The sequence below is a fragment of the Lipotes vexillifer genome, unplaced genomic scaffold (assembly GCF_000442215.2).
Source record: "Lipotes vexillifer unplaced genomic scaffold, Lipotes_vexillifer_v1.1 scaffold809, whole genome shotgun sequence".
Classification (NCBI taxonomy): Eukaryota; Metazoa; Chordata; class Mammalia; order Artiodactyla; family Lipotidae; genus Lipotes; species Lipotes vexillifer.
Window position 1 is genome coordinate 469943 of NW_006788521.1, and position 23953 is coordinate 493895.

The window sequence follows — 23953 nt, forward strand, 5'->3', positions numbered from 1 at the left end:
CGTCTCCTGCATCGGCAGGCGGACTCTCAAGCACTGCGCCACCAGGGAAGCCCCACATGAACTTTTAATATAGTGGGTAAAACTTTAGAAACTGCTATAGCTAAATAAATGATGCCGGTCATCTTGTAGGCTCTCACATGTTTAAATAAGTAAATGTGGTGTTATTGGTAGATGATTTGTCACTTTGTGTGGTGTTTTAAGTTAAAAATATTCTTTGTTTAAATTAATTTCCATTGTCTTTGAAAATTACACTTTATTTCGTTCTTCCTTGGCCTTAGGTATCGTAGTAAAGTGTTATCCCGTTGGTTGGCTGGTTTACCATTGCAACTTGCTCATCTTGGCTCCCGAAACCCTGAGCTCTCAACACAGCTTATTGACATTATCCATACCGCTGCAGCACGAGCAAATAAAGAATTACTAAAAAGTTTACAAGTTACTGCTCTCCGAATCTATGGTAAGAGTTTTGTTTAACTATGTAAGTAATAATTGGTCTACCCCAATTTAGGAAAGACGTTTCAAAGGGGGAGCTCTTTAGGTTTGCTTTTCCTTTAAATTATTATAAATTAATTATACCATGGGAAAATTAACAAAACATCACACAGTAAATTCATTTTCACTAGTATTATCTATTAGAATAGTTCTAGAAATTAATGGTTATAGATGCTTCTTGCATTCTTTTTTTAAAATTTATGTATTTTTGTCTGCTTTGGATCTCTGTTGCTGTGTGTGGGCTTTCTCTAGTTGCAGCGAGCAGGGGTTACTCTTCGTTGTGGTGCGTGGGCTTCTCATTGTGGTGGCTTCTCTTCTTGCAGAGCGTGGGCTGTAGGCATGCAGGCTTTAGTAGTTGTGGCACTCGGGCTCAGTAGTTGTGGCTTGTGGGCTCTAGAGTGCAGGCTCAGTAGTTGTGGCGCACGGGCTTAGTTGCTCCGCAGCATGTGGGATCTTCCCAGACCAGGGATTGAACCCGTGTCCCCTGCATTGGCAGGCGGATTCTTAACCACTGCGCCACCAGGGAAGCCCCTTAAATTGTCTTTTAAGCCACATGTTATTCACAAATTCAAAATTGATCAGGTATTTTTATAAGATTCCTTTGAAGCTTTGGTGGCAAATTTTACTTACTTAACCATAATGGATATCTTGTATGACTTTCATCTATTAATAACTTTTTTTATTCATCACTGAAACGTTCATTTTTTAAGCAGAAATATCAATAAAGCATACTAGGATATATACATATATATATGTATAATTTATATTTGTTATTGGGATATAATTCATATACTATAAAATTTGCCATTTTACAATGTACAATTCTTTGGTTTTTTAACATAGTCCCACGATTGTGCAATAGTGTTCATTATCTAATTCCAGAATATTTTTATCACCCCAAAAAGAAACTGTACCATTAAGTCAGTCCCTCCCTACTTTATCCTTCCCCATCTGCTGGCAACCACTAATCTTCTTTTCTGTCTCTGTGTATTTGCTTATTCTGGACATTTTTTATAGATGGAATTATACAATATGGGTCCTTTGAGTCTGGCATCTTTCACTTAATATACTGCTTTTAGGATTCATCTATGTTATAGCATATATCAGTACTTTATTTCTTTTTAATGTTGAGTAGTATTCCATTGTGTGGATATACCACTTATATTTATCCATTCATTAGGTGATAGACATTGGTTTGTTTCCACCTTTTGTGGGTAATATTTTAAAATCTGTATTTTTCGGTATTGCTCATATGTGGGGTGGTGTGTGTGTGTGTGTGTACACAGATAGGTCTTTGGCTTTAAGTCGATATTATAATTGTCACTGTTTGGCAGAAGTGCTTGTTTTTTACCGTTTCGCTTTGTGTCCAATCCCGTTAACCCCATCATAGTTTTTATTTCAAATAATACATTTGAATGTTATGAAATTAATAGAGTGTTAAACATATCTTTAAATAACGATGTATTCAGTGTTTTACCCTAGACAGTACCTTAAGCCATACATACATGCTTTGTGGAAAAACTTTTTTCCATGTAATTGATGTATTAGAATTCAACATAACACAGTGAAAATAATCACTTAATCTGCTTTATTAACTCTGGTTTGTATATCTTTTTTAGTTTAACTTATCTTCTTACCCCACTAGATCCACAAGAAGGCACTGTGGTGGTTCTCCCAGCAGAGTCTCAACAGCTTTTGGTCCAGCTTGTATATTTTCTACCCAGTCTGCCTGCTGATTTGCTTTCTCGGTTAAGTCGTTGCTGTATTATGGGAAGACTCAGTTCAAGTTTGGCTGCCATGCTTATCGGGATACTGCACATGAGGTAGCATGCTCAAGTGAGCTGTATTTTAAGTGTATAATCTTCCCCCCGACCCTCTGTCCTTTTACTGGCAATTCATGAACTATAGAGGCTTTTTAAAATACTGCTCCTCCCTTCATTTGCTCTTAATGCAACAGTTAAAACTGTCATACTATTATTAGATAGAGGAAGTTCACTAGAGTAAGACTGTTTCACGTTATTTGTTTAGAGTCTTGTGTAGGTGGATTGGAACAAGGGTTAAAATTATCAAAAGTATGCAGTAAGAAACCATAAACAAGACCAAAAGACAACCCTCAGAATGGGGGAAAATATTTGCAAATGAAGCAACTGACAGAGGATTAATTTCCAAAATTTACAAGCAGCTCATGCAGCTCCATAACAAAAAAACAAACAACCCAATCCAAAAATGGGCAGAAGACCTAAACAGACATTTCACCACAGAAGATATACAGACTGCCAACAAACACATGAAAGAATGCTCAACATCATTAATCATTAGGGAAATGCAAATCAAAACTACAATGAGATACCCTCTCACACGAGTCAGAATGGCCATCATCAAAAAATCTAGAAACAATAAATGCTGGAGAGGATGTGGAGAAAAGGGAACACTCCTGCACTGCTGGTGGGAATGTGAATTTGTACAGCCACTATGGAGAACAGTATGGAGGTTCCTTAAAAAACTGAAAATAGGAGTACCATATGACCCAGCAATCCACTGCTGGGCATATACCCTGAGAAAACCATAATTCAAAAAGAGTCATGTACCAAAATGTTCATTGCAGCTCTATTTACAATAGCCCGGAGATGGAAACAACCTAAGTGTCCATCATTGGATGAATGGATAAAGAAGATGTGGCACATATATACAATGGAATATTACTCAGCCATAAAAAGAAACAAAATTGAGCTATTTGTAATGAGGTGGATAGACCTAGAGTCTGTCATACAGAGTGAAGTAAGTCAGAAAGAGAAAGACAAATACCGTATGCTAACACATATATGTGGAATTTAAGAAAAAAAAAATGTCATGAAGAACCTAGGGGTAAGACAGGAATAAAGACAGACCTACTGGAGAACAGACTTGAGGATATGGGGAGGGGGAAGGGTGAGCTGTGACAAAGCGAGAGAGAGGCATGGACATATACACACTACCAAACGTAAGGTATAGCTAGTGGGAAGCAGCCGCATAGCACAGGAATATCAGCTAGGTGCTTGGACCGCCTGGAGGGGTGGGATAGGGAGGGTGGGAGGGAGGGAGATGTAAGAGGGAGGAGATACGGGAGCATATGTATATGTATAACTGATTCACTTTGTTATAAAGCAGAAACTAACACACCATTGTAAAGCAATTATACCCCAATAAAGATGTTTAAAAAAAAAGAAAGTATGCAGTAAGGGTTCAGTGGCAGGTGAGAGTACTGTGCTTAAAACCTTTGGTGTTACGAAATGGCCGTACACACCTTCCTTTCTGGAAGGGAGCTCAGAATTTAATGTAGCTGACGAAATAAATAAGTTTGTAGACTCAGACAAGGAATCACTTGAAATATCTTTGTGTGTGTGGCAAAATATACATAACATAAAACTACCATTTTAACCAGTTTTACGTATACATTTAAAACTGTTCAGTGGCATTAAGTACATTCATATTGTTGTGCAACCAGCACCACTATTCATCTCCAGAACTTTTCATCATCCCAAACTGAAACTCTGTACTAATCATTTCCCCTTCCCCCAGCCCCCATTTACCACTATTTTATCTTCATGATTTTGATTATTCTAGGTAACCTCATATTTTCCTTTTGTGTTTTGCTTATTTCATTCAGTGTAAGTTTTCACGGTTCATCCATATTGTAGCATGTTTCACGGTTTCCTTTTTTAAGTCTGAATATTCAATATTCCATTGTATTCCATTGTACCACATTTTGTTTATTCATCTGTTGATGGACTCTTGGTTGTTTCTACCCTTTGGCTATGGTGAATAATGCTGCTGTGAACACTGGTGTACAGATACCTGTTTGAATCCTTTTAATTCTTTCGGCTATATACCCAGAAGTGGAATTGCCAGATCATATGGTACTCTGTTTAATTTTTCAAGGAACTGCCATACTGTTTTCCATAGTGACTGTACCATTTTACTCTGAAAGGTCTTATAACTAATAGTGTTTCGTATTGCGAGTGTTCAGAATATTCTTAAAAATTTCATGTCTGTATCAGGTATGGTACTTTGGTGTTCAGCAGTATTTGTTAATGATTGTGGCCTATGGACAGGGTCTGATACGGTTTTAGGCAGAACTGAAAATTTAAAGACTAGCTTCCTTGTGGCTTCTTGTACAGATCCCCTTTCCCAGTTCAATAGGAGTAGCTCACGTTATTAGTAGATTTTCTTTAGCTTTGTTTGCCAGTCTTATAGGACATACGTTTGAATGTTGTCACCCAGAATGTGCTTCATAACTGATGATAACATTTCCTTTTAGCAAAAGAGAGCTGTTTGCAATGTGTTGTTTGTATGTGAAAATTCAGTGTTTGTTTCTATGTTCATGTGCATTAAAGAAAGACTTGGTCTTAATTTGAAGTACTCTAAACATTTATTAGTTTCCCATGTTTTCCTTTCTTAGTAATTAAAAAACAAAACAAAACAAAAAAACCAAAGCTCTGCTCTTTGTCTAGTGCAGCACTTAATGCTATGCCTTTAAAGAAATATTATTTCTTTTCTTATAACTTAAGTGGTTTCAAGTTAATAAAACTTCCAGTGGAGGGCACTGTTCCTTTGATATAACTATTGGAGGCTCTGTTTTAACATTCATTTAAAAGCACCTTTTGAACACTTCTTGAAATTGATTCTCTTTGGAAGCTATATTTAATATCTTTATCAGTTATGATTGACTTATGCTTAATAACTTTTGTCAAGGATTTTTTCAAAAGTTTTTTTTACTTTTTTCGTTTTGTGGATTTGTGGTGAGTATTGAGGAAATCTATTAATTTACAAATAATGGTCATAGGGGTTTATAATTACTAAGAGCAGAATGTCATTGTAGTTAAAAGTCCACTAAGTTAAATTTTGCTTTTTAGTATTTGCACAGAGTCTGTTAGTAGACTTCTCTTTCTATAGATGTATTGTTCCTATTCAAATTAATCTCTCTTAAAAAATAAAACAAAATTGGAACTTTTTAACTTTCTCAGGCCAGTGGCATTATTATTGTATCACTTTTCCTAGATTTAGAATTTAAGAATTTAAGACTATTTCCTTAGAAATAACCTGGGTTATTTCATATGTTTAGTTTTCTCTTCAAAATATCCCTTTCTGTCCCTGATCATGACTATAAACTAGCCAGCTTTTTCATTATCTCCCACCTGTACTATTACAGCAAGTAGTCTTGCTTCTTAGTCCCATCTGTTTTGTGCATTGTTGCCAGATTAATTTTCCTGAAATGTTCCTTTAATTTCTGATTTTCATCTGTTACATTAATTGGACTGTGAGATCTAGTTCACTTCAGGTACTGTTCTGATGCTCTGCTGTCTCTGTCTGAGAGACTTTAAGAGCAGGTTACTTTAAGAGCAGGTTACCAGCAAAGAATATCAGTGTGTTCCATGTGTGAAAAACTCATCAGCTAAAAAACCGTTGGTCTTCATTTTATCTTTTAAAAAGTGTACTTAGAATTCCTGCTCCTACCTTTTTTACCATCTACTTAGAGCTTTTTGAGTTTGATTTTTCCCCCCATCTGTGTTGTTCTACTGGCCTTTACTCATTCCTTATCCTCTCTGCTCCTAGTTTATTTACAGCTGGGTTGGGGAACATAAGACGTAAATGTGGAAAGGTAATCTACACTGTTAGATAAAAATAGAAGGGAGAAGTTCTTGGACTGAGAAATTTGGCTTGATTTTTTTTTTTTTTTTTGCGGTACGCGGGCCTCTCCCGTTACAGAGCACAGGCTCCAGACGTGCAGGCTCAGCGGCCATGGCTCACTGGCCTATCTTCCCAGACCAGGGCACAAACCCGTGTCCCCCGCATCGGCAGGCGGACTCTCAACCACTGCGCCACCAGGGAAGCCCCTGGCTTGGTTTTTAAGTAGAGTGAATATGTGAGCTGGACTGCCAGGAACAGTACTAGTTTACTTCTTTTGTCCCAGCATGTTTAGTAATAGCATCCCCTTTTACTCTCAGAAGTGTTCTGGCTTGGACAGTATATATATTCATCATAGTTTTAAGGACAGCGTGATATATTGCTTGTCTTTTGTCCAAACTAGACTCTTAAATGGATTTCCTACCCCCCTTAGCCACTGGATGGCACAGTTTTCACTGGGTTCAAGAGGATATTAGTTTGTTTTCTAATCATCATTTTGTACTCCTTTCCATTGAGCATCTCTGATGTTTTATAGACTCTTAGCTTGCAATATTCCCTCCATAGCCCTTTGCTTATTGTGGGAATGATAATCAGAAGAGTGTTTCCGTTATTTTTAACTCCCCAACTTCTAAGAATGTTAATAAATACAATTATTTCATAGGTAAAAAATTTTAGTGCTTCTAGTTGAATTAGGAATTCCTAATTTTGTGTGACATTTATTCAGATTTCTGTGATAAAAATTAGTAGTCTCAGCTTGTTGGATCTGATCATTCTCAGCTTTTTTTTTTTTGCTATATCCGTGGTTGACATTTGCTCTATTCCTTCTTAGACTTACCTTGAAGAGAGTTTTTAAAGGAGTCACTGGAAACTGATCTTACAGCAGGAAACAGATAATCCTCATTTAATGAGAAGCTGCTGTACATTTAGCTATTCCCTGGAGTCCCCTACCAGTACTTCAGCCACAATATTGTGAAGTAGACCTAGTTACAACTTTGAAAAGAATAGGAACACATAGTTATCTTAGAGTGGCTTTAAGTTGAAGTATTCTTTGCCTAATTAAGATACTTTTGCTTAGGTGGGAAGCAGGAACTTGTTTAAACTTAACTCATTTATGTAAGCAAGGTAAGACTTTATAAAAATCAAGCAGTAGGGCTTCCCTGGTGGCGCAGTGGTTGGGAGTCCGCCTGCCGATGCAGGGGACAAGGGTTCGTGCCCCGGTCCGGGAAGATCCCACATGCCGCGGAGCGGCTGGGCGCGTGAGCCATGGCCGCTGAGCCTGCGCGTCCGGAGCCTGTGCTCTGCAACGGGAGAGGCCGCAACAGTGAGAGGCCCGTGTACTGCAAAAAAAAAAAAAAAAAAAAAATCAAGCAGTAAATACATAGCAGCTGAACGTACTACTGAAAAGGAAAACTTTATCTTGGCTCCTTGAGTATGATTTTCAAGTGGTGTGGAAAAATTTTTAAGTTTGTACGATATTTGTGGACCAATTATGCTTTTCAGTGAAACTTTACATAAATATAAATAAGTTATAAGTTACATTTTCCATATTGTGGTACTTGAACCCTTATATATAAAGTTAATACATACTGTGGATTTTGTTTAAGCTATTAAATTAGATTTGTTTTCAATAAAGAAAAATGGTTATATATACTGTGCTTTATTCTTGAGTCTTCAAGTGGTCACTTCTCATAATAGTTCTCCCATTGTTTATTATAGATCATCATTTTCTGGATGGAAGTCTTCAGTTAAAGACTGGTTGATGAGTGATGTGGACTATTTCAGCTTCTTATTTTCAACACTTACAGGTAACCACATTGATCTGCCGAGTTAAGGAAAGGAAAAAAGCCTAGTATGAAGATTCTTCTGAGATTTACTCTCATACCTGTTTGGCTCTAAGTTTTGAACCCCATTGCATACTTGAAAAAGTTGATGAGCAGAATATCCATTTTAAACATGTTTGAAATGTTTAGCCTGATAGGAAGAATATCAGATTTCAATTAGCCATTTTTTGCATTCCATTGACCTCAAAGCAAAATTAGGAAAATGAGTCTAGAAATGTTATAAGTTCGATTTCTAAGTATTATTACTATTGTTTTAAATGATGTACTGTCTCAGTATTTTTGTTTTGTACTTGGATGATGAAGATGAGAATCTTTGAAATTTTCTGAAGACTTGAAATTTGGAGACTTAATTAATATGTTAAGTCAGAATCCAAAAAAAACTTGACAGGTTCTGATAAGGAGCTAAATCTAGCAAGATAAATATTATATAAAAGATAAAAGTAGACTCCTACACGTTTATTTGATAGTTTTGGATGTACACATTTGCGATGGAGGTGAAGGCTTTTTTTTTTTTTAATTTTTTTTAATTTTATTTTTTTTTGCCGTATGCGGGCCTCTCACTGTTGTGGCCTCTCCTGTTGCGGAGCAGAGGCTCCGGATGCGCAGGCCCAGCGGCCATGGCTCATAGGCTTAGCCGCTCCGTGGCATGTGGGATCTTCCCGGACCGGGGCACGAACCCGTGTCCCTGCATCGGCAGGCGGACTCTCAACCACTGCGCCACCAGGGAAGCCCGGCTTTATGTTTTAATAGTAGTACTGGTCAAAAGGTTTAGTGGTTTTAGGAAACTGGTTAGGAATCAGTAGTGGGATGTGGCTTCCAAACTAGATGATGACTCTCTAGGGCGTGTTCACGGAAATATAGTGATCTGAAAACATCAGACCACATTGCAAGTATTCTCATCATTCCAAGAGTTATCTTTCAGGAGGGACTTTGGCAAGTTGTCTGTATAGGTCAGGCCAAGTGTAATAGAGGTGGTAAGAGAATCAGAAATTTTATTATGTAAGGTATGGTTGAAGGAACTGCATTATCGAAAAAAAAGACTTAGGAGGGATGGAGTAGTTTTAAAACATTTGAAGGGCTATTACATAAGAGAATATAGAGTTTGGTATATGTATGAATGAGTATATTATTTTACTTGTTCAACAGCTTTTTAAACCTACCATTAATTAGAACGATTATGCCTTTCACAGTTATTTAAGTAAAGGTGGTAATGCCCCCAATATTAGGGGTAAAACCTGTTTCTTGCTGCATTACAAATTGAGTCAGGTTACATCCTTTGTGAACATAATTATATGAATTTTACTACATTATATTGCTAGCATTTCAATTTTAAAAATACTACACATGAAATACAGAAATTCAGAGGAGACAAGGTAACTTAAAGAAGAATTTAACTTGAAGATACATGTCATCTGTTTTTAAAAAATTAATAAAGAATGTCACGGGCTTCCCTGGTGGCGCAGTGATTGAGAGTCTGCCTGCCAATGCAGGGGACACGAGTTCATGCCCCGGTCCGGGAAGATCCCACATGCCTTGGAGCGGCTAGGCCCGTGAGCCATGGTCGCTGAGCTTGTGTGTCCGGAGCCTGTGCTCCGCAATGGGAGAGGCCACAACAGTGAGAGGCCCGTGTACTGCAAAAAAGAAAAAAAGAAAAAAAAAAGAAATGTCACTTGCCTTGTGATTTATTTATTTATTGGCTTTCTTTATACCCAAATTAGGGTTTTCAAAAGAGGAGCTGACTTGGCTTCAGAGCCTTCGAGGAGTTCCTCATGTCATCCAGACACAGCTTTCCCCTGTGCTGCTTTACCTTACTGACTTGGATCAATTTTTACACCATTGGGACGTAACAGAGGTAATTGTCCATTTTAAAAGAAGCTCATAATTATTAGAATTCAGTTAATCAACCACCAACAGTTGCTGTATGTTAGGGTTGCCTTGTGTAAGATACTTTCAGAGATTCAGAGTAGTATAAAACACAGTCCATGTTCTGAAAGTGCTTGTGATCCTTGGATAGAAGATGCATGTTTCTAAAAGTATTTTCATTATAAGTTATGCCAATACAATAGAATAAATTAGCAGTTTGATTGACAGAGACAAATTTATTTTCTTTTGTCTAGCATAGGGAAGAAAGGATGGATCCATCTATGGAAAAGAGGAAAGGCTTCATAGAAAAGGAAGAATTTGACTTAGGTATTGAAGGATGAATAAGAGTTAGGGTAGGATTTGGTATCCTGAAGGTGGGTTTTTCTAATCAGAAAAGATTGTTCGGCATTTTCTTTGGTTTTAAGAATTAGTATGTAGTTTATCAGACTTAAATTTTAAACCTAATTTCTCCTTAAAGTTTTAAGTTCAACTTACAAATCTTATTTTTTAGATAAATATAGTAAATTTAAGCAATCATTTTAAAGGGAGACTTTGATTATATTTTATTCCTTTTACAAACTATTTAAAACTTTAAAACTGTTTAAATAACTTAATATATTCACTATTCGTCAAGTAGTTCAGTTTTTTGACAAACCTTCACAAATGTTACAGTAAATCTTAAATATCTAATAAATTTATATAAGTATGATAAATCTTAATATATTTAAGTTTCAGTACTGTTTGTAGTGAAATTCAAATTAAAACCACAAGTCTAAATTAATTATTGATATGTTTTAAATTGGAATTACAGGGCTGATCTTTTACCCTAGTAGTCAAAATTGTCTTCTGTGTTACAAATATGTAAACTAAATATGTAAAAACATCCTAACTGCTAATACTAAGGATTTTAGTCTCTAAAAACATGTATCTATTAGTTAATTTCTGTTGTTTATTTCTTCCATTTCTTTCCTTGCATTGGAAAGGTACTTGCCTGGTAGGAATGTCATTGTGTCATCCCAAATAATTTTCGTTTGAACCTTGCAAATTCTGAGGTTATGTTCTCTGCTGGCCAATTTTTTTTTTAATGATTCAGAAGGTTTTTGGTTAGGACACTGACTATATATTCTTTTCTTGTAACTCTTAATTGCTAGGCCATAAGCCTTTTTTTTTTTTTTAACTGCTTTGTCAGTGTTCTCAACAAGGTAGTCTCTAGAACCTACATCTATTTTGTTGCTATACCAATTGATTTTATTAAAATCAACTGATCTATTTACTACTTCTTTCATTCTGTTCGTGAATACTCTTCATTTTCCTCCTGTCCCTTAGGGCTGTACCTTTTGTAGATGTTTAACACATTTCTCTCATGGTTTTGTTTGACTCTGATCACAATACTTAAGTCATGCCAATGACACTTTGTTCTTTTTATTACCCTGGTGCCTGTATATATGAACATATATAGGCTCTCAAAAAATAGTGGATTTTAAAAAGTGAAAAATAATGAATTGGGTAACCAACCTAATTATTTAATATCAAATTTTATATTAATCCATAGTAAGTGAAGAGAGCTAAGAAAGACTGAGATTGAGGCCTTGAATACTACATTGGGAAGTTTAGTTTTGCCAATAGTAGTATTGGTAGTTGTTTTGTAGGACAGACTGTTTCTGATGTTTTTAAACTGTGTCATGCTGTATTGGAAAAACCATTGTATGGGGATAAGTGGGCCCCAGATTCCCGGCATAGATTTGTTAGTGTCTAGTTTGGTAACTTGGACAACTCCATTAATCTTTCTCTGACAATTAAATTATCTGTGTAAAGCCAAGACACAATTGTCATGAAAATGTGATCAGTTATATTTCTGAGTGTACATTTGGCAAGAACATGTATTAAACTTCAAGGTTGCTGTCTTTGAAATGTTAAGACATACATTAGGAAAAATCTGAAAGTTTTGTTTTTAGTTTTTGAAGTTCTTAAGTGAAGATTTCAGTTTTATTTTGGATAAAATTTGCCATATTTAAGTTGGCCTCTTCATGTGAAATTATTTGAAATATATAGTTTTTGACAGCCTTAGTATAAAAATTTATTTTTCTAATTTTTTTTTTTTGGAGTAGGTATTATCACAAAGTACAATTTAGAAGAATAGAAGGATAATAGTAAAAAGTGTTACTCCATTCCCTGTCTCCCAGCCATCTGTTTTCCCTCCCTAGTTTCTAAATATAGTCTTTTTTTCCCTTAATTTTTATTGGAGTATAGTTGCTTTACACTGTTGTGTTAGTTTCTGCTGTACAGTAAAGTGAATCAGTTATATGTATACATACATCCCCTCTTTAGATTTCCTTCCCATTTAGGTCACCACAAGACCATTGAGTAGAGTTCCCTGTGCTATACAGTAGGTTCTCATTAGTTATCTAGTTTATACACAGTAGTGTATATATGTCAATCCCAATCTCCCAGTTCATCCCACCCTCCCTCCCCACCTTGCTATCCCTAAGTTTGTTCTCTACATCCATGTCTTTGTTTCTGCTTTGCCAATAAGTTCATCTGTACCATTTTTCTAGATTCCACATAAAGCAATATTATATATTGGTTTTTCTGACTTACTTCACTCTGTATGACAGTCTCTAGGTCTATCCATGTCTCTGTAAGTGGCACTATATCATTCCTTTTTATGGTTAAGTAATATTCCATTGTATACATGTACCACATCTTCTTTATCCATTCCTCTGTTGATGGACATTTAGGTTGCTTCCGTGGCTATTGTAAATAGTGCTGCAGTGAACACTGGGGTGCACGTATCTTTTTGAATTATGGCTTTCTCCAGCTATGTGCCCAGGAGTGGTATTGCTGGGTCATATGGTAGTTCTGTTTTTAGTTTTTTGAGGTACCCCGTATTGTTCTCCATAGTGGCTGTACCAATTTACATTCCTACCAACAGTGTGTAAGGGTTTCCTTCACATCCTCTCCAGCATTTATCGTTTCTAGGTTTTTTGATAATGACCATTCTGACCGGTGTTAGGTGATACCTCATCTAAATGTATTCTTTTAGGTAACTTCTGTGTCATCACAAATGATTACATGTATTCTTTTGGTTTTCTCCTTTTATAGAAATAACATACTCTGTACACTGATTTGGATCACGCAGTTTTCACTTAGTATATATATATTTTTAAATTTCTTAATATTTTACTTATTTACTTACTTTTGGCTGCATCGGGTCTTTGTTGCTATGCGTGGGCTTTCTCTGGTTGTGGTGAGTGGGGGCTGCTCTTTGCTGCAGTGCACAGGCTTCTCACTGCAGTGGCTTCTCTTGTTGCGGAGCATGGGCTCTAGGCACGCGGGCTTCAGTAGTTGTGGCACACAGGCTCAGTAGTGGCTTGCGGGCTCTAGAGCGCAGGCTCAGTAGTTGTGGCACACACGCTTAGTTGCTCCACGGCATGTGGGATCTTCCTGGACCGGGGCTCGAACCCCTGTCCCTTGCATTGGCAGGCGGATACTTAACCACCGTGCCACCAGGGAAGTCCCACACTTAGTATATTTGCGATCATTTCTTCTGAAAGAATTGTATGACCTTGCCTTTAATGATGGAAATAGTAATTAACAGGGAAAGATCACAAAGGAAAAAGGAATCTCTAGGCAGAGATACTGTTTCCAAATGGAGATGTCTATTCTAGAGCCAATGAAAGGTTTTAAGGTTAATTTTATTTGTGATTTATAAAATTTTGAATGGTTTTAAAAGTTATTTTTTAAGTTCTGAAGGATAATAAAAAAACATTAATCTAGTTTAAGAAATAGAATGTTTTTCATTATTTTTGAAACCCCTGTGTGCTTTTCCACTCTCCCTTTAGAGTAACATTGTCTTAAATTTTATCATACTCTTGCTCCTTTATAGTTTTACCATATTAGCATGTAACTCCAAACCATATTGTTTAGTTTTACATGTTATTGAACTTTTTAAAAGTGAAATATTTTTTAGTAATTTCCTTTCTTTTCATTCAGTATACTAAGATACCCATGTTAATGTGTAAGCAGTTCATTTTGTTTCATTGCTATGTAGCATTCCATTGTAATCAGATATCATGATTGATTGTTTTTCATAGTTTCAGTATTTTTTTCATAGTTTCAGTATTTCTAATCATTCCATTTTTGTCTCCACTTTTGTCATGTTAGCTTTGCCTCTTATGTTTTTAACCATTTGCTCTTCAAGTTAATACAACCTGCCTTCTATACTGTACCGCTTCATGCCATATTGTAGTGTGTAATGAATGACGTGTGAGGTTATTCTTATTTTTGTTTCTCTGTATGTGATGTGTTTTTTTCTCTACATGCTTTTTTTTTTTACAAGTTTTAAAGATTTTTCCTTTTATCACATTTTTTCAAGCAGTTTGATTATATTAATACCTTTTTTTCAATGCTTTGAAATGTCAAATGAGTAATTTTGTTCTCTTTTATTTTTAAACTATTTGCAGAGACAACACAAAATTATATAATGTTACATTTATTTTAACCTACACTTCTTCCTTCATAAGGTTACTTGTCTAAACATTTCACTAACATTGTGCAATTTTAAACTGAGAAAAAGAACAAAGTTACAAGTGTGACAATTTATCAGGAATAGATTAAGTGACAGCTGTAACTAGAACCAGAATTAGATTATTTTAATAATTCCAGGAAGAGTGTAATTTACAAAATACATTTGAATGATGTTAGGAAGATAGCAGGAGGAATTATTTGCTTAGTCAAATAATTTCTTTCACTTAGTAATATTTATTTAAGGTTCCTCCATGTGTTTTCATGACTTCATAGCTTATTTCCTTTTAGCACTGAATAATATTCCATTGTCTGGTTATATCAGTTTATCCATTTACCTACTGAAGGACATCTTGATTACTTTCAAATTTTGGCAGTTGTGAATAAAGCTGCTATAAATATCTGTGTGTAGGTTTTTGTGTAGACATAAGGTTTCAACTCTTTTGGTTAAATACTAAGGAGAGCAGTTGCTGGATCATATGGTAAGAGTGTATTTAATATTGTAAAAAACCACCAAACATATTTCCAAAGTGCTGTACCATTTTGTATTTCCACCAGCAGTAAATGAGAGTTTCTGTTGCCCCACATCCTTGCTAGTATTTGGTATTGTCAGTCTTCCAGATTTTGGTCATTCTAATAGGTGTGTAGTGGTATCTCACAATTGTTTTAATTTGCATTTCTCTGATAGCATATGATGTGGAATGTTTTTTCATATGCTTATTTGCCCTGTGTCTTCTTTGGTGAGGTGTCTGTTATGGTCTTTGGCTGATTTTAAAATTAGGTTATTTTCTTATTGTTGGATTTTAAGAGTTCTTTGAATATTTTGGATTTTTTCCTACTCTGTGTCTTATCCTTTCAGACTCTTGACATTGTCTTTCACAAAACAAAAGTATAATTTTAATGACATCCAACTTATCATTTATTTCATTCATGCATTGTGTCTTTGGTGTTGTATCTAAAAAGTCATCATACTCAGGGTCATCTACATTTTTCCTCCTATGTTATCTTCTAAGAGATTTATAGTTTTGCGTTTTACATTTAGGTTTGTTGGGTTACATTTTGAGTTAATTTTTGTGAAGGGTTGAAGGCCTGTCTAGATTCATTTTTTTTTCATATAGATGTCCAGTTATCACAGCGCCATTTGTTGAAAAGACAGTCTTTTGCTCCATTGTCAAAGATCAGTTGACTATGTGAGTCTCTTTCTGTTCCATTTATTTATTTATCCTTTTGCCAGTAGCACACTGTTTTGATTACTGTAGCTTTATAGTAATTTTTGAAATTGGTTAGTGTCAGTCCTTCAAATTGTTCTTCTCTTTCAATATATATTGGCTATTCTGGGTCTTTTGCCCCTTTGTATAAACTTTAGAATCAGTTCATGGATCTCCACAAGATGACTTGGTAAGATTTTGGTTGAATTTATGTTGAATGTATAGATCATGTTGGGAAGAACTGACATCTTGACAATATTGAGTCTTCCTATCCATGAACATGGAATATCCTCGATTTATTTAGTTCTTTGATTTTGTTCATCAGAGTTTTTTAGTTTTCTTCATATAGACCATATATATATTTTATTAGGTTTATACCTAAATATTTCATTTTGGGGGGTGCTAATGTAAATCGTATTATGTTTTTAATTTCAAATTCCGTTGTTCATTGCTGATATTTAGGGAAGTGGTTTGACTTTAATATATTAATGCTGTGTCCTGCAACCTTGCTGTAATTGCTTATTAGTTCCAGGATTTTTTTTCTGTTGATTGTTACAGATTTTCTACAGAGATGACCATGTGATCTGTGAACAGAGACCACCCAATGAATTTTAAATTTTAGATAATGGGTTTTTTTAAACATATTATTGGAGTATAATTGCTTTATAATGGTGTGTTAGTTTCTGCTTTATAACAAAGTGAATCAGTTATACATATACATATATCCCCATATCTCTTCCCTCTTGCGTCTCCCCCCCACCCTCGCCATCCTACCCCTCTAGGTGGTCACAAAGTACTGAGCTGATCTCCCTGTGCCATGTGGCTGCTTCCCACTAGCTATCTGTTTTACATTTGGTAGTGTATATATGTCCATGCCACTCTCTCACTTTGTCCCAACTTACCCTTCCCCATCTCCATATCCTCAAGTCCATTCTCTAGTAGGTCTGTGTCTGATAATGGGTTTTTTTAATCTCAACTTGTTTGGTTCATCTTCTGTTTCTCTTACATTCATTTTTCTTTAACTACTTGAATATATTTATAATAGTTGTTTTAAAGTTCTTGCCTGCTAATTCCGTCATCTCTTTTGATTGCTTTTTCCCCTGGTTATGTGGCACATTTTCATGTTTTTAGCATCTCTAGTAGTTTTTGAGTGTATATTGGACAATGGAAATTTTATGTGGTGGATTTGTTGTTTTTTAAAGAGTGTTTTGCTTTGTCCTGGCAGGCAGTCAAGTTACTTGAGTTATCACCTTTATCCTTTAGTGTCTTGTTTTTAAATTTTGTTGGGGTGGTTTATTAGAGCAAGTAACCTTTACTAAGGCAAGGATCAGCAAACTACAGCCCTGTAGGCCAAATCTTGGTGGCCCTATTTTTGTGCCATCCTTGAGCTAAGAGCAGGCTTTACTTTTTTTTTTTTTTTTAATATTTATTTATTTATTTAGGCTGTGCCGGGTCTTAGTTGTGGCATGTAGGATCTTTTTTAGTTGCGGCATGTGGACTTCTTAGTTGTGGCAGGTGAACTCTTTAGTTGTTGCATGCATGCAGGATCTAGTTCCCTGACCAGGGATTGAACCCAGGCCTCTTGCATTAGGAGTGCGGAGTCTTACCCACTGGACCACCAGCGAAGTCCCTGTTTACGTTTTTTTGACAGTTGTTAAAAAGAAACCAAGAATATGTGGCAGAATCTGTATGTGACCTGCAAAGCCTAAAATATTTACTCTTTGGCCTTTTATAGAAAGTTTGCTAACTCCTGCCCTAGTGCTAATTTAGCCCTACTATTAATACGTTCTCTTTCTGAGTATCATCTGAATGACCTGGTTGTTCTATGAAGACACTCCATGCTGGCTGGTTAGAACTCAAACATCTCTCTTCCCTGTTTGAGCTTTGGGAATTCTTTTGCTCACAACTCTGCTGCTTCTTTGGCCATGTGGAATTTCATCACCTTGTGCATGTACAGCTTTTTATTCATCAACAAATCTGAGGAGACGAGCTCTCTCTCAGGCAAAGAGGATAAGAATTTGGCTTTGTCAAATGGCCCCTCTTGGAGGACAGAGAATCCATTCAACCTTTTGATCATCTTGCTGAGCTGAATTAGGAAATAGGAGACTCAAGAGGCCTCTGAGGGGCCTGATCCCCTCCAGCATTTCCCAGATTCTTAAGCTGCAAAAGCAGAGGGGCTTAAAAGCTAAGCCAGTAACCTCTGTGACTCATGGTCCTAAGGAAACAATGATTAGTTTAAGTTGCTGGCCTGGAAGTGGTTTGGGTCTTCAGTGTACACATAAGCTCTCATTGCAGACTCTTTTTTTTTCTTTTAATTTTATTTATTTATTTTTGGCTGCATTGGGTCTTCGTTGCTGTGTGTGGGCTTTCTCTAGTTGCAGCGAGTGGGGGCTACTCTTTGTTGTGGTGCACGGGCTTCTCATTGTGGTGGCTTCTCTTGTTGTGGAGCACGGGCTCTAGGCGCTCGGGCTTCAGTAGTTGTGGCTCTAGAGAGTAGACTAAGTAGTCGTGGCACACGGGCTTAGTTGCTCTGCAGCATATGGGATCTTCCCGGACCAGGGATTGGACCCGTGTCCCCTGCATTGGCAGGCAGATTCTTAACCACTGCGCCACCAGGGGAGCCCCTCATTGCAGACTCTTAAAGGCTGTACCTTAGTAATGGGGACACACACATACATAACGTGAATATGGATTAAAGGAGAATTTCACGAAATAATTGCTGAGGACCTCTGAAAACATTGGAAACCATAAAACATTACTGAGAGATATTAAAGATGACCTAAATACATGCAGGGGTATATAATGTTCATGGATTGGGAGACTCCAAAATTGTACAAATAATAGCTCTCTCTAAATTAATCTATAGTACAGATTCAGTGTAATCCAGATCAAAATTAGAGCAAATGTTTTTGTGGAAATTGAAAAGGTGATTCTAAAATTTATGTTGAAATACAGACGAACAAGAATAACAAGAAAGTGTTGAATAAAAATAAAGCCAGAGGGCTTGTACTATCAAATATCTATTACAAAGCCATGGTAATTAAGCAGTTGGGATAATAGGAAAAAGCAAGTGGGGCACAAAAGGACTCTGAACACAAACATGCTTCCAATACTAGGGAACCCTTGGGTGGTCTTTAGAGGCAGCTTGGTTGAAGTGGGTTTGTTCCCCCCACAAAGCATGTATGTAAAGAAGTACTGGGGTAAGGAAAGAGCCCCAGAATAGAGGCAGGTTGTCTATCTCTTTCTTACCATTTTCATTATTCATTGATAATAGTTGAGACATGGCCAACGGGAAAGGTAAAATGTAATCTGCCAAAGGTAAATTTGACGACACTTTCTTAGAACAGTTGAGCCCTGTTTCGTAGTGTGAGTATATGGAAATTTTCATTCTGTAAATATATTCCGTGATGTAATTTTATTGGGAAGTGAAAGAATCTCTAAATCTGAATTTTAGTATTTTAATAATTATAATTTCTTTCTTTTACTTGCTCTTTTTAACATTTTAATGTAGCAATACAGTGATTTTATAAAAACTGTTAGGTGCATGACATTTCTGTTTATTTCCTGATAAAATTAGGTAGAAAATACTTCAATGTAGAAATTAAATGTACAGAACCTTCTTAAGAAAAATGAAGTTTTATATTTTTAAAAAACCCTTAATTTCCACATTGTACTAAATTAGCATGCCTGTTCTGGAATTGTGCAATGTGAGGTCAGGGTTCTGAAGTATGCAAGTTTTTGTTAACACTGGAATTGCAGAAGTGAGGATTGCCTGTATTTGTGTATGTTTATGTGTGTGTATACATCTATGTGTTTATATTTTTATTTACTTTTACTTTGAAGCATTTTCAAACTTAGAGAAAAATTATAACTACAGGACAAAGAACTTCTGTTTTCTTAGACTATTTGACAGGATGCCCATACCTCATACTTCAGCATACAGGCATACTTTGTTTTAAAGCACTTTGCATATACTCTGTTTTTTACAAACTGAAGATTTATGGCAACCCTGCATTGAGGATGTCTGTTGGTGGTCATTTTTCCAACAGCATTTGTACATTTCATGTCTCTGTCACACTTTGGTAATTTTTGCAATATTCAAACTTTTTCATTGTTACTATATTTTTTATGGTGATCTGTGATCTTTGACATTACCATTGTAATTGTTTTGGGGCATCACGAACCATGCCCACATGAGACGGTGAACTTAATAAATGTGTGTGTTCTGACTGCTCCACCAACCAGCCGTCCCTCATCTCTCTCCCTGTTCCCTGAGACACAACAATACTGCCATTAGGCCAATTAATAACCCTACAAGTGGCCTATAGGTGTGTTCGAGTGAAAGGAAGAGTTGCACAACTCTTACTTTAAATCAAAAGCTAGAAATGATTATAAGCTTAGTGAGGAAGGCATGTTTAAAGCCAATTTAGGCTGAAAACTAGACCTCTCTGCCTGTTAGCCAAGTTGTGAATGCAAAATAAAAGTTGTTGAAATTAAAAGTGCTATTTCAGTGAACACAGGAATGATAAGAAAGTGAAACAGCCTTATTGATGACATGGAGAAAGTTTGAGTGGTCTGGATAGAACATCAGACCACCTACAACATTCCCTTAAGCCAAATCTAGAGCAAAGCCCTAACTCTCTTTGATTCTGTGAAGGCTGAGAGAGGTGAGGAAGCTGCAGAAGAAAAGTTTGAAGGTAGCCGAGGTTGGTTCATGAGGTTTAAGGAAAAGAGCTGTCTGCATAACATTAAAAGTGCAAGATGAAGCAGCTGATGGAGAAGTTGCAGCCAATTATCCAGAAGATCTAGCTAAGATATTATTGAAGGTGGCTACACTAAACAGCAGGTTTTCAGTGTAGACAAAACAGCTTTATATTGGAAGAAGTTGCCATCTAGGACTTTCATAGCTAGAGAGGAGAAGTCAGTGCCTGGTTTTGAAGCTTCAAAGGTCATGCTGACTTGTTAGGGGCTAATGCAGCTGGTAACTTTAAATTGAAGCCAACACTCATTTACTGTTCTGAAAATCCTAGCACCCTTAAGAATTATGGACTTCTCTGGTGGTGCAGTGGTTAAGAATCCGCCTGCCAATGCAGGGGACATGGGTTCGAGCCCTGGTCCGGGAAGATCCCACATGCCGCGGAGCAACTAAGCCCATACGCCACAACTACTGAGCCTGCATTCTAGAGCCTGTGCTCTGCGACAAGAGAAGCCACCGCAATGAGAAGCCCGCACACCGCGGTGAAGAGTAGCCCCTGTTCGCTGCAATTAGAGAAAGCCTGTGCACAGCAACGAAGACCCAACGCAGCCAAAAATAAAATATAAATAAATTATTTTAAAAAAGAGAAGTGAGCAGAAAAAAAAAACAGTTGAAAAAAAAGGAATCATGCTAAATCTTCTCTGCTTGTGTTCTGTAAATGAAACAACAAAGCCTGGATGACAGCACATCTGTCTACATGGTTTACTGATTATTTTAAGCCCACTGTTGATATCTTCTGCACAGAAAAAAAGATTACTTTCAAAATACTACTACTCATTGACAGTGCACCTGGTCACCCTAGAACTCTCATGGGGATGTACAATGAGATTATTGTTTTTTTTCATGCCTGCTCACACACATCCATTCTGCAGTCCATGGATCAAGGAGTCTTTTAGACCTTCAAGTCGTGTTATATAAGAAACACATTTCGTAAAGCTATAGCTGCCATAGATAGTGATTCCTCTGATGTATCTGAGCGAAGTAAATTGGAAACTTTCTGGAAAGGATTCATCATTCTAGATGCCATTAAGATCATTCGTGATTCATGGCAAGAGGTCAAAATACCAGCAATAAGAGGAGTTTGGAAGAAGTTGATCCCAACCCTCATGATTTTGAGGGGTATTCAAGACTTCAGTGGAGGAAATAACTGCAGCTGTGGTGGAAATAGCAGGAGAACTAGAATTAGAAGTGGAGCCTGAAGATGCGACTTTTATTGTAGATATCTCATGATAAAACTTTTAATGGATGAGGAGTTGCTTCTAATGGATAAGCAGAGAAAGTAGTTTCTTGAGATGGAATCTACTCCTGGTGACGAGAAGATTGTTGAAATGACAGCAAAGGATTTAGAATATTACGTAAACTTAGTTGATAGAGCAGTGACAGGGTTTGAGAAGATTGACTCCAATTTTGAAAGAAGTTCCATTTTGGGTAAAGTGCTCTTGGAAGGAAGAGTCAATCTATGTGGCAAATTTTATTGTCTTATTTTAAAAGAAATGTCCATAGCCACCTCAGCCTTCAATAGTCACCACCCTGATCAGTCAGCAGCCATCACCATCAAAGCAGGACCCTGCACTATCACAAAGATTATGACTCACTGAAGGCTCAGATGATGGTTAGCAGTTTTTAGCAATGGAATATTTTAAAATTAAGATATGTACATTGTTTTTATAGACAATGCTCTTGTACACGAAATGGACTACAGTATAGTATAAACATATCTTTTTTATGCACTGGGAAACCAAAAAAATTTGTGTGACTTGCTTTATTGTGATATTTGCTTTATTGCTATATTTGTTATCGCAGTGGTCTGGAACCAAACCCACAGTATCTGAGGTATGCCTGTATTTGTCTGAAACAAGACCATTCCATTACGTAAACACAATGTAGTCATCAGAATCAGGAAATTAACATTGGTATATTACTGTCATCTAATCCTCAGAGTTTACTAGTGTTTTGCCAGTTGTCCCAATAATGTACTTTACAGGATCCATCTGAAATGATTCATTGCATTTAGTTGTAATGTCTGTTTAGTCTTTTTCAAAATCTGGAATAGTTCCTCAGTCTTTCCTTGTCTTTCGTTGACGTTGACACTTTTGAAGAACACAGGACGGTTATTTTGTAAAATTTCTCTCAATTCAGGTTTAATTTATTTTCTCATGGTTAGATCAGGTTATACAAATTTGGCAGGAATATGACATGAGTGATGCTGTGGTTTTCTGATTGCATCCTGTCAGGTGGTGCATGGTTTTGATTTGTCCCATTAGATGTTCACTTTGATCACTTGAGTAAGTGGTACCTGTCCACGTTCTCCATTCTTTACTTCTTCCCCTTTGTTATTAATAATATTTTATGGGGAGATACTTTGAAACAATGTAAATATCCCATTCCTTTTTTGTCTTCGAATTTATTCATTTATTTATTTTTGTTAGTATGGTTTCCTGTATTTTCCAGTGGGTTAAAATTCCTTACTATCCTTATTAATTTTGATACTCTCATGTTTCCCATGGTTACCTCCTGAAAGCTGGCTTCTTTGTTCTTTTGATACATCCTCATTTTTCTCTGAGTACAGTTGACCCTTGAACAACATAGGTTTGAACTCTGCAGGCCCACTTATTTGGAGATTTATTTCAGTAGTAAATACTACAGTGCTACATGACGCATGGTTGGTTGAATCTGCAGATACAAGGAACCTCAGATATGGAGGGCCAACTATGAAGTGATATATGCAGATTTTCGATTGCATGGAGTGTCGGCACCCCTCCACCCCTACATTGTTCAAGGGTCAGCTTACTTCCCTACTTTCTTGTACCACAGATTGTTACAGATTCATGTTGTATTTTCTCTGTGCCAGCCCTGCAATCAGGTATTTCTTTAAGAAGCCCAGTTTTCCTTTAAGTGTGGTCACTGCTATTAGCTGTTGCTGTTCCCATGCCCTATCAGTGAACAGAAATCAGGAACACAACACCCCTGGGTCCATTCTAGCTGTCTCCTTTTCTTTTGTACCTGCCTTTTCTGATGGTGAGAAACCTGACTTCCATTTTGCTTAATATATTTACCTACTTCATCAGTTACTTTGCCTGTAATCAGTCTCCTTTTGGTGCCACCCCTTTCCCATGCAGGCATCTTCCTTATCGCATTTGAACTCCAACTCTTGGGGACAGGGTGCCTCCATTTGTTAATGGGTAGCCTGCTCTGGGCCACTGAAGCTCTCCCACTCACTCTAGTGGTGATGTCTAGCTTTGCCTCATGCAGTGTCTTTAGAACTGAATTGTTCAGGAAGTGGGGGGGAGGCAGAAGGGAAGGGATTGAATGATCATTTATTATTGAATGGGCCTTTCAAATATGATTTATCATTTATGAGTGAAAATATTAATTACACTCATTTTGAAGTAGAAAGATGGCATTGGAAATATGTTGTTTCCGTTGTTACCTATAGGTTTAAAAGATAAGACAATTGTGGGCTCCCCTGGTGGCGCAGTGGTTGAGAGTCCACCTGCCAATGCAGGGGACACGGGTTCGTACCCCGGTCCGGGAAGATCCCACATGCCGCGGAGCAGCTGGGCCTGTGAGCCGTGGCCGCTGGGCCTGCGCATCCGGAGCCTGTGCTC

The 23953-nt window shown here is 36.9% G+C and overlaps 1 protein-coding gene across 2 annotated transcripts in view; it reads left to right on the top strand.

The window, feature by feature from the left end:
* TEX10 (testis expressed 10) overlaps positions 1–23953 on the top strand; it is a 56542-nt gene that overhangs the window by 23055 nt on the left and 9534 nt on the right. For both annotated transcript variants that reach the window (XM_007461639.1, XM_007461640.1), the window contains exons 8-11: positions 279–454; positions 2135–2312; positions 7870–7958; positions 9713–9846. In XM_007461639.1, the coding sequence (XP_007461701.1) occupies positions 279–454; positions 2135–2312; positions 7870–7958; positions 9713–9846 (577 nt within the window). The remainder of the gene's footprint in view (positions 1–278; positions 455–2134; positions 2313–7869; positions 7959–9712; positions 9847–23953) is intronic.